The 12,040-nt window shown below is 37.1% G+C and overlaps 1 protein-coding gene across 6 annotated transcripts in view; it reads right to left on the minus strand.

The window, feature by feature from the left end:
• Window positions 1-12,040, minus strand: part of PRMT9 (protein arginine methyltransferase 9) — a 112,703-nt gene that overhangs the window by 44,800 nt on the left and 55,863 nt on the right. For 5 of the 6 annotated variants that reach the window (XM_054508713.2, XM_064585144.1, XM_064585142.1 and 2 more), the window contains 4 exons: window positions 10,752-10,858; window positions 6,742-6,934; window positions 5,055-5,238; window positions 450-1,164 (listed from right to left, as the gene is read on the minus strand). In XM_054508713.2, the coding sequence (XP_054364688.1) occupies window positions 450-1,164; window positions 5,055-5,238; window positions 6,742-6,934; window positions 10,752-10,858 (1,199 nt within the window). The remainder of the gene's footprint in view (window positions 1-449; window positions 1,165-5,054; window positions 5,239-6,741; window positions 6,935-10,751; window positions 10,859-12,040) is intronic. The other variant, XM_045880328.3, reaches the window with a different exon arrangement.

A 12,040-nucleotide genomic window follows, 5' to 3' on the forward strand; every position in this document is an offset into this window, starting at 1 on the left:
GGAGAAGAGGAAGAAGCAGGCTCCCCGATGAGCAGGGAGCCTGACGTAGGGCTCAATCCCAGGACCCCGAGATCATGATCTGAGCCAAAGGCAGATGCTTAACTGACTGAGCCACCCAGGTGCCCATTAAAGGCATTTCTTATAAAGATGAGATTTGATTTTTCCTTATTTACAGAGTATCTTTATCGTTCTTATAAATCTTTACTTAATTCTCTATATTATGTAGAGGCAGTCCAATCCCAAAGCAGGCTCTCTTCTTCACACCTACAGAGAAGGCGTTCCTTTAGATGAAAAAATGAATAATGACATGCACACAAAGAGAAAGGGATAAAGTCACATATCCTGAAAAGGAACACACGTAATCATGACTCATTTGTACAGCTATGCCATTAAAGAACTAAAAGAATTGACATGAATTCAAAAACCAAAAGTTGTATTTTGTATTTTACCTGGATATTGCTGCTTTTTCCATTATTTCCTGCTGAATGAGCCCAGATGGCTCAATGACATCCAATATAATTATACTCCACAGCTTGTCTGATTTTGGCCTTTGCAACACAGCAGATTCATCTTCCACATGTCTCAACCAAAACTCAAGTGTTTCTTTAGGAAAGTGATTGGCTTCAGATATGAGGTCCAGAGTGATACGATGCTGGTCTTTCTCCACAGAACTGTAAGGTTTAACCTGCCCAAGTGTGCCAGCAATTAAGGGCAGAACAGAGAAGCCTTCAGACACATCTAACACATAGAAAGGTTCAGGGATGCTCTCTTCAGAATTACTCTCTTCGTTTCCGCAGCTCATCTCATTCTGACACTGAGTGTCCATGGCCTGACACAGTTTCTCTGGAGTCAACGAAGACAACACTCTTCTCATTGCCATTTTAAAGCCTTCATGATAGAGGTTGTTATTAAGCAAAGCAATTTCTGTGGATTCCAATATACATGTCTGCTCCACAGCATCTGGTTTACTGGTCTGAAGGTTAGCCAGGGCATTACAGAGTTCAGCCTCCCCTCCTAAAGACATCAAGTCTTTATCCTGGGTAAAATTTTTTCCAGCACCCACTTCATGTTCCGAACCAAAAACACTGATATTCTGGATTCTTAAGTAACAATCTTGACAAGACACTTCCATCATCACATGGTCCCCAGGTTTTATCCAGTAGTCTCCGTAAAATAGTAAGAAAGAAAAACGAATTGTAATTGATGAATATATTTATAAGTCTGAGGATCATACAAACACTTCCACCCTCCCCCCATTTTGAAATCACTACAGGAAAGATTGTATCTATTGATTTAATAGAAATAAAATTAATTTATTCATTTCCTACAAAACACCAGGAAAAATCCCTCCAGCTTTCTTGGCCAAAACCTTAAGTTTGAAGACAATTAACTCATGGCATAACAGAGAGATTCAAGAGCTCCATTACTGAACCCCAACTATTAGTACCATAGTGCTTTTAGTGCAATCAGTAGGTATCATCATCCCCATATTAGGGGGTGGGGGAAGGGCTGCAGGGGACTCTTAATCTTCTTCAGTAATGAAGCCAACAATAACAAAGATAAATCAAAATCTGGGGTCAATACCAAACCCTCACCCTAGCTGAAAGGGACATTCTTTTCTCTAAGAGAAATTTCCGAAAGACCAAGGCAGCATTTAATAGGATCTTATCAGTAATATTTCTAACTCTAAGTATTTAGACACTTGCATGTTTAGGAATTTGACAATATATGGAAGGACTAAGTCCTACAATAAAGATATAAAGCTCTTATCCATGAACTTTCAAACTCAGTAAAACTTTAAAATGTAAATGTAGGGGCACCTGGGTGGCTCAGTTGTTAAGCATCTGCCTTTGGCTTGGGTCGTGATCCCAGGGTCCTGGGATCGAGCCCCACGTCGGCCTCCCTGCTCAGCGGGAAGCCTGCTTCTCCCTCTCCCACTCCCCCTGCTTGTGTTCCCTCTCTTACTGTGTCTCTCTCTGTCAAATAAATAAATAAAATCTTTAAAAAAAATAAAATAAAATGTAAATGTAAAATCACAATTCCTTCTTATCAGCTTTAGAACCAGTTGAAAATACAGGTTATTCTTGTGATTACACATTTAAAATGTCCTTTCCCTAAAAAGGATTAAAAAAAAAAAGGTCCATGTGTCTAAGTAACTATAAGAAAGTTTGAATAAACAAAAATAACACATGAAAAGATGTTCAACATCACTCATCATCAGGGAAATGCAAATCAAAATCACAATGAGCTATCACCTCACACCTGTCAGAATGGCTAAAATAAAAAACACAAGAAACAAGTGTTGGCGACAATGTGAAGAAAAGGGAACCCCTGTGCACTGTTGGGAAAACTGTGGAAAATAGTATGGAAGTTCCTGAATAAATTAAAAACACAATTACCGTATGACCCAGTAATTCCACTACTGGGTATTTGCCCAAAGAATATGAAAACACTAATTCAAAGGGATACACGTACCCCTACATTCACAGCAGCATTATTTACAATAGCCAAGGTACAGAAGCAGCCCAAGTGTCCACTGATAGATGAATGGATAAAGAAGATGTGGTATAGAAGGGAGAGGGTGGGGGGGGAATGAGTTAAACAGGTGATGAGGATTAAGGAGTGCACTTGTTGTGATGAGCACCAGGTGATATATGGAAGTGTTGAATCACTATATTGTACACCTGAAACTAATATTACACCGTATGTTAACTGGAACTTAAATAAAAAAATTTTTTTAAAAGATGTGGTATATAGATAAATTAGAATATTAGTCATAAAAAAGAATGAAATCTTGCCACTTGCAACAATATGGATGGATCTAGAGAGTATAATGCTAAGTGAAATAAGTCAATTAGAGACAAATACCATATTACATTCATATATGGAATTTAAGAAGCAAAATAAATGAACAAAGAAAGAGACAAATAAAAAAACAGATTCTTAACTATAGAGAACTGGTGGTTACCAAAGGGGAGCGGGCAGACAGATGGGTGAAATAGGGGAAGGGAATTAAGAGTATATTTATGATGAACACTGAGTAATATAGAAAATTAACGAATTACTACACTGATTATCTGAAACTAATATAACACCATATGGTAACTATACTGGAATTAAATTTTTTTAAATAAGATAAATAAACTCAAATAATAAATGCCACTTACTGAGTGCCAGTTGCCATGCTGCTGATAGGCATTTTACATCCATTCTGGTTATTATTATTTTTTTTTTAAGATTTTATTTATTTGTCAGAAAGAGAGAGAGATCACAAGCAGAGTAAGCAGCAGGCAGAGGGAGAAGCAGACTCCCCACTGAGCATGGAGCCCGACGCGGCACTTGATCCCAGAACTCTGGGATCATAACCTGAGCCGAAGGCAGACGCTTAGCTGACTGAGCCACCCAGGCGTCCCTTATCCATTATTTCTTAAAATCCCTACAACAATCCTGCAAGGTAGATAGCATCATCCTATTTTTGTGTATCACATAATAAAAGCTCTGAGACATAGTCAGCAAGGCCAGCCAGGGAGTCAATAAGTAGCAGTGCCAGGGCCTGAATCCAAGTCTACCTGACTGACTCCAAAAACACCATACTAGCCACACCACTATACTCATTCCAAGACTTAACGATCTTGCCAAATTAGATCCTTGACTAGGAAACTACACAGAAACAGAAACTTATTACCTCTCCCCCCCATTTAAAAAAGGTAGAATTTTTCTATGAAATATAACTTATGTGAATATACTGAAATCCATCAAATTGCTGGTAAAAAATTTCTATACAAAAAATATCTTTAACATAGAACTTCCCTAGGGAAGTCCATGAATTTATAAACCCTTTAAAACTTCAAAATTTTGTTTTATATGTGTGTGTGCACCTTTATGACCTGGGACTCCACAGATTCTGTAAGCAGCAAGAAGAACTCCTACACTAGTACTTTTCCACTGTTGTATAAATAATGGACTAGCATTTCTCTTATCTACAGATAACTAGAGTAATCAGAGCTGAAGAAATGATATTTTTAAAATATTTATTTATTTGAGAGAGCTTGCATGTGAGAAAGGGGAGGGGCAGAGGGAGAGAATCCCAAGCAGACTCCCACTGAGCGCAGACCCCCGACAGAGGGCTCAATCTCAGGACCCAACACCATGACCCCAGCTGAAATCAAGAGTCAGACACTCAGCCAACTGAGCCACCCAGGTGCCCCAATGATAGACTTTTTTTTTTAAAGACTGTATTTATTTATTTGACAGAGAGAAACACAGCGAGAGGGAACACAAGCAGGGGGAGTGGGAGAGGGAGAAGCAGGCTTCCCACGGAGCAGCGAGCCTGATGTGGGGCTCGATCCCAGGACTCTGGGATCATGACCTGAGCCGAAGGCAGACGCTTAACGACTGAGCCATCCAGGCACCCCGCAATGATAGATATTTTTCAGTAGTATGCAGCAATTATGTTTTACTTTTCTTAACTACATATATTAATTATTTAAAACTACTTTTTTAAAAAGTAAGTTCTGGGGCGCCTGGGTGGCTCAGCCCATTAAGCATCTGCCTTCCGCTCGGATCATGATCCCAATGTCCTGGGATCGAGCCCCACATGGGCTCCCTGCTTAGCTGGGAGCCTGCTTCTCCCTCTGCCCCTGCCCCTGCTCATGTTCAAGCGCACTCTCTCTCTCTCTCAAATAAAATCTTTTTCAAAACATAAAAAGTTCTGAAAAATTTAACCAATCTCCCTTGACTGGAAACTTCATATTCAAAGTAAATTTTTTTTTTTTAAGATTTTATTTATTTATTTGAGAGAGAGAGAGAATGAGAGAGAGCACATGAGAGGGGGGAGGGTCAGAGGGAGAAGCAGACTCCCTGCCGAGCAGGGAGCCCCACGCGGGACTCGATCCAGACACTCCAGGATCATGACCTGAGCCGAAGGCAGTCGCTTAACCAACTGAGCCACCCAGGCGCCCCCAAAGTAAATTTTTTTTACATGACTTCAAATGCTTAGAGGATTAAAGCAATAAGATTAAAAAACAAACAAACAACAATTAGATAAGATATACCTGCAAGGTCATGTACAGGGTAGACAGCCTGTTCCCAACATGTTTCCTCACTAGGACTTGTGGATAAACTGTGTTCATCATCAAGCTGGAGTACAAACCAAACCACAACAGCATCTAGTATGCCTTCTTTAATAACAGGAATACCAATTTTACCAGGTTTTTTAGTTGCAAGACTTTTTAATTCCTGACAAAAATGTAAAAGGAATGAAAACATTTTATATACTTAACATACACATGCCCCAATATTACATCACTTTCCATTTCTCTAATTCTCAGATCTGCCCAGCATCCTTAGGAAAATCAGTATCTTGACACACTTACAGCCATTTAAGGCATACTGGATGAGAAGCTCCCATCTATCATAGTGGAATACTGTGCAACTATTAAAAACAATGAGGCAGATACATAATACTGATGTAGAAAGAAGCCCATGACATATTATTGAATGAAGGCAGTGAGTGGCAAACAAACAGATTTTGTTTTTTAAAAAGCATGTGTGTGTGTATAGAAGAACAGAAAAGCAAGTCTGAAAAGATGTACTTCAAATTGGTGATCTGGGGGAAGTAGGACCTAGATTTTAGAAAGGAAGACATACACTTTTTCTTTTCTGTTCTTCATTACTTGAAAGTGTTAAACAAGCAAATATTACTTCCAAATTAAAGCCTTACTAAGGTGGGTTTTTTTTTTTAAACTGTGGCAAAGAAAAATTAACGTAAGAAAAGTTCAAAATAAGAAAAGGACAGCTTTGGGGTATTTGACATCTATAACTGTGTTGTTCCCCTCTGTACCATTATATCAGAAATGAAAGGCTCTTGAAGCTCAGCCTCAGTAGGTAATGTCAAAGTGTTAATGTAGCTCCAAACCACCTCAAGAAGAACCTAGTAGCAATTAATAGGGGATTAAATTTTATTAAATTTATTAAATTATAAAGATCGTAGGCTAAAATGACCCTTACAACGTCTTCTGTCCCCAGGCATGTCTCATCTAACCTTAAAGATCTTCAGAGAAGGACTCTATGGAACCTTTCTCAATTTCCTTGGGTACTTTCTTTATGCAGCACATCTGCCCACCACTCACCAATACACACACAGATAGATACATAGGGTGACCAACTTCTCCTGGTTTGCCCAAGACTGTCCTAGTCTAAAACTGCAAGTCTCATGTCTTGGGAGCCTCTCATTTCTGGGAAAACTGATTTGGGTGATCACCCTAATACAGATACAATCTGAAGATCTGGATTACTGTTCGTTTTCAAGGAATACTGTTAACTTGAAATGGCAGCATGACATTGAGAAAGTCAGAAAGCTCTAGGTTGTAACTCTTGCATTCACACCTGCATAATTTGGGGAAAATTAATGTAAGCAATAGTTCCCTCATCTATATAGCACAAGGATAATTATAACTATAATTATAATTGCAACACTGTTGTAAAAGAAATCTAAGAACTCATGTGAAAGAACCTGGCACATTATACATTCCCAACAAACCTCAGGGATTTTTTTTCCTATGTATTTAAAGTAAGTACATAATTTCAAGAGAAAATACTGGTTACCATTTAATCATTTTCCTTATATATAGTAAGTAGAATCCCATGCAAATTCATAAAATAAGACTGTGCTATGTATTACTTTAACAATGCTTGAAATTTAATGCTCAGAAATTGTAACTGAATTTTTTTTTTTTTTACCTGAAGATTGTTGAAATCTACTGTCATAATCTGAAAGCACTCTGTCAAAGCCAAATATCCTCCAGGAACTCGACTCATCTTTTCAGTTGTATATGGTTCAACTGTCTCTTCAGCATCTACAGAAGAACAAGCTGGACTCTGAAATTTCACATTTGTTGGTAAACAGATCCCAGCAACATTCTTAGTACCCACCCTGGTAGGAGGGAAAATAAGAAAGGGAAGGGAGAAAGATGGTTTCTTTGTGTTTTTTTTGTTTTGTTTTGTTTTGTTTAGAATCAAGTAACACCATCTAATATTGAGTCCAGAAAAAATAAACATAAAAATGAAATAAAACTTCACTAACAGAGGTTTAAACACAATTACATACACAGCCACTAACTATAAAAGAAAACAAATGACAAATAGGTCTATATTGAAATTAAAAATTCTTTTCATCAAAAGATACTCAGCTTTCAGAAAGTACAAAGGTACACGGAGTAGAAGCAATTTATAATACATCTATTCAAAAAAGGGCTCTTATCCAAAATATATTTTTAAATTTCTACAAATAAAAAAAGGGCAAAAGACACTTCCTTCCCTGTGTGATTAACATTTTTCCTTTTGTAATAAATAATTTGTGAGAAGATACTTTTAAACTTATAAATATCTTGACCTTCAATTCAACTTCCCCCCTTTGATTTGATCCATTCATAATTTTTGTTCCTATCTTTACATGGGGATTGCAAACAATAACTCTGCAACATTTGTTATTAGTCAACATTCTACTGCTGGAAAGAACTGTCCTTTTGTCTCCATTTATGAATTTATTAATCTATTTATTATAAGTAGGAACTCACGGATTCTTATTTTACTCAATGGGTTTTAACTGATAAATGCCCTTATATATTTATGTATGTATTTGGTGCTTAATTTGTCTCAGATTTGGCCAGTGGGAGACCCTTCCAAGCATGCTTCTATGTCCTCTTAATGGCCTATAATTTTTTTTGAGTACTTCCTTAATTTCTGATGCAAAATGTTTCAGAGTCATCTTGAATCTGTCCTACCCTAGTCCTGGAAGCAGCCATTTCTCCAAGGAGCTATATATAGTTCCTTTTGGCAAGGAATGGAATTTAGAAACCAAGACCTAAGTGCCAGGTATGCTCATTGCTCCTAGGATCATACCTTGTCTTTTTCACTTAATAGTATATTATGAACTTCTTTCCATGTCAGTACATGTACCTTAAACAATTCTTTTTGACACTTACACAGTACTGCACTGGGTGAATGTTTTATCAAAAATTATTGAAATATTTTCTTACTAATAAGCCTTCAGATAGGTTTTCCCAATTACAGCATTACAGTAAACATCCCTGTACACGTATCGCTGTACACACCAGAAGTAGAAATACTAGGTCAAGGACTATACAGATCTTTAGTTTTGTTAGATAATGCTAAATTGAACTACTAAAATGTTGTACTAACAGTATGTAAGTTTTCCCCACACCTGTAAGAAAATAGGATGTTATCATTTTTAATGCTTACTAATATAAATATTCAAAAAAAGTTATATTGACTTAACTTCCATTTCTCTGATTAACAGACAATTTTAAGGATATTAATGTTTTGTTGCAAAAGTTGCAAATTTTTATCTCAGTCTGTCAACTGTCTTTTAACTTTATTTATACTATCTTTCACCAGATATATTAAAATCTTTTTAATGTGGTCAAATTTGTCAATCTTTTATAGCTTCTAGACTTTATCCTGTGTTTTCCTTTGGAAAGCTTTCCATCTCTCAATGGATTTTCTACACCTATTTAATTCATCTTGAATTAAAAAAGAATCTAATGTTCTTCCCCAAATGAAAAATATCATCTCTATCTCCATTCATCCATTCTCTGCTGATCTGAACACCACCTCTGTATCATTACTAAATCCCTATAAATTCCAAGGTCTGTATCTGTACTTATTGTGTTCCACTGATCTATTTTTCTATTTCTGCATCAGTGTTTTTTATTTCTAGAGGCAAATGTCTCATTTTTCTTGGCTATTCTTAAAACATTTGCTTGTTCAGATAAGCATAAGATTCAACTTACTAGGTTCCAAACTAATTTGGTTCCAAACACTGTTTCTACCAGGGCCACCTGGGTGGCTCAGTTGGTTAAGCGTCTGCCTTCAGCTCAGGTCCCGATCCTGGGGTCCTGGGATCAAGCCCCGAGTCAGGCTCCCTGCTCCGTGGGGAGTCTGCTTCTCCTTCTCCCACTGCCCCTGCTCTCTCTCAAATAAATGAATAAAATGTTTTAAAAAAAAATTGTTTCTACCAGGGGTGCCTGGGTGACTCAGTTGGTTGAACATCCAACTCTTGGTTTCAACTCAGGTCATGATCTCAGGGCTGTGGGATCCAGCCCCACATTGGGCTCTGCCCTCAGTGTGGAGTCTGCTTGGGATTCTTTTTCCCTCTCCCTCTGCCCCTCCCCCTGCTCATGCTCACTCTCACACTCTCTCTTTCTCTCTCTCAGATGAATAAATAAATAAAATCTTAAAAAAAAATTGTTTCTACTAGATAAAATAGTAGAACTAATCTCTATATTTTCAACACCTTTCTTCATGGTCCTCAACCCACACTGCTGAGCTTCATGAAAAATAAATACCAGGCCTCACTCACCCAAACCTACTCAAACAAAATGTATGGCATTTTTATTTTTACAAAACCTGCTCTGGTGCTTCTGTTGTATAGTCAGGCCTTTATTTGCTATATAAATGAATCAATGATGAGGGGATCCTTTTTCAAAATGATAGATACCAGTCAATTTCTATTTTGCTCAGACAAACAAATTTAGTGACTTACCTATAAAATATAAAGAGAAACTACTAATGGCAAAGAATCTAGAATCATGTTATACCAAGAAATCTCAGCAAGATACAACCTAGCTTTTCTGGTGGGCAATTCAGCAATGTGTCTCCACAAACTGAAAAATGTGCATACCTTTTAACTCAATTCTTTTTTTTTAAAGACTTGAACTCAATTCTTTATTAAGAAATTTATCCCAAGAAAATAATAAAAACAAGTCCACACAGACCTAAGTACAAAGATATTTATCCTTGTTCTTAAATGCCAAACAGTAGAAGCAACCTAAAAACTCTAAACTCTGAGAACTATAAGAAATTGGTTTTAAAAAATCATGAAGCATATCTATTAACATGAAGAGGCTCACAAAGAAAAAGCAAATATATTTACTGATACTTTTGAAACAAAATTAAGTTTATACACACACACATTTACTTACACAGAGCTGACACTCAACCAACACACTAATTCAGCCAATCTATTAATTAAGGCCACTGTCTGTCTGGTTGGTGCCCTATGCCCTACCGATAACTAAATATTTTTACTTATCACCCTGTAACATGCATAGAAAAGTAAAGAAGAGTATACAACAAAGATGAACAGTAGCTATCTATCGGTGAGGAGTTTAGGATAATTTTTATTTTCTTTTACTCATCACTATGTCTTAAAATATTTATATGTTACCTTTACTGCCATTAAGTTATTGAAGGGGGCCTCTTTAATCTATCACAAATAAAAAAAAATACTAAGTTGTATCAAAATCAATTTTCCACTAAAAAACTGAAAGCTGGTTTTAATTCTAGAGTTCACTTTATTTTTTTTTTAAGATTTTATTTATTTATTTGACAGAGAGAGAGAAAGAGAGCACACGCACAAGCAGAGGGAGAAGCAGGCTCCCTGCTGAACAGGGAGCCCGATGCGGGGCTCAATCCCAGGACCCCGGGATCATGACCTGAGCCGAAGGCTGACGTTTAACCCACTGAGACACCCAGTACCCCTAAAGTTACACTTTAAAAGTAAGAAAAAGGCAAAAAGGGAATTAAGACTGGAATAAACATCACTGAATTTAAAGGTCACAAAACTACAAATTCTCATCCAAATAAATATTCACTAAATAAAATTTCAAGTACAGTTTAGTCTTTAAAATTAATGTTTTCTAGTATTTGCTATTTAAATTATCACTTACCTATGATGTCTTCTTATCTCTGCACATTCTACTGCCATCCCAAATATCACAGCACTTGCTGGTATAACTTTCCCATACTTTTCACAATTACCATTTTCACCTCTGCTCTAAAATATAACAATAAAAATTATATTCAGTTACATGTATGTAAAAATATGTGTGCATAATTATGAGAAAGAAAATTAGTAAGAAAAAAACTTTAAAAGCAACAGGTAAGGATAAACAAGTTAAGGTATTTTTTTCTTTAAAAAGTTGTTTTGGGGGGGCATCTGGGTGGCTCAGTGGGTTAAGCATCTGACTCTTGGTTTTTAGCTCAGGTCATGATCTCAGGGTCATGAGATCTAGCCCTGTGTCGGACTCCATGAGATTTTCTCCTTCTCCCTCTGCCCCTCCCCCTACTCGCAAATGCTCTCCCTATCTCTCAAATAAATAAATGGATAAATAAATAAAATATTTACAAAGTTTCTTTTGGGGCGCCTGGGTGGCTCAGTCAGTTAAGTGTCTGATTCTTGGTTTCAGCTCAGGTCATGATCTCAGGGTCATGAGATAGAGCCCCACATTGGGGCTGAGCTCAGAGTCTGCTTGAAATTCTCTCTCTCCTTCTCCCCCTGTCACTCCCCCCATTTGCTCCCCCCTCCTCTCTAAAATAAAATAAGTAAAATCTTGTAAAAAAAATTTAAAAATTAAAAAGTTTCTTTTGTGGGGTGCCTGGCTGGCTCAGTCGGTAAAGCATACAACTCTTGATCTCAGGATTGTTGAGTTCAAGCCCCACATCAGGGTTAGAGATTGCTTAAAAATGAAATCTTAAAAAAAAATGCAATTGAAAAGCTTCTTTTGTTAACTAAACTTATTGTGGTGATCATTTCACAATATATACAAATTTTGAATCACTACATTCTACACCTGAAACTAATATAATGTTATATGTCAATTATACCTCAATAAAAAAAGCTTGAATATTACTCAGACATAAAAGAGAAAGAAATTTTGCCATTATCAACAACACGAATGGATCCAGAGTATAATGCTAAGTGAAATAAGTCCAAGAAAGGGGCGCCTGGGTGGCTCAGTTGTTAGGCGTCTGCCTTCAGCTCAGGTCATGATCCCAGGGTCCTGGGATCGAGCCCCACATCAGGCTCCCTGCTCAGGCTGGAAGCCTGCTTCTCCCTCTCCCACTCCCCCTGCTTGTGTTCCTGCTCTCTCTCTCGCTCTGTCAAATAAATAAAATCTTTAAAAAAAATAAATAAATAAGTCCGAGAAAGATTAATACCATATGATTTCACTCATAT

This window comes from Mirounga angustirostris, unplaced genomic scaffold (assembly GCF_029215605.1).
Source record: "Mirounga angustirostris isolate CCGP_5_RB_7025 unplaced genomic scaffold, mMirAng1.0.hap1 SCAF_2, whole genome shotgun sequence".
Classification (NCBI taxonomy): domain Eukaryota; kingdom Metazoa; phylum Chordata; class Mammalia; order Carnivora; family Phocidae; genus Mirounga; species Mirounga angustirostris.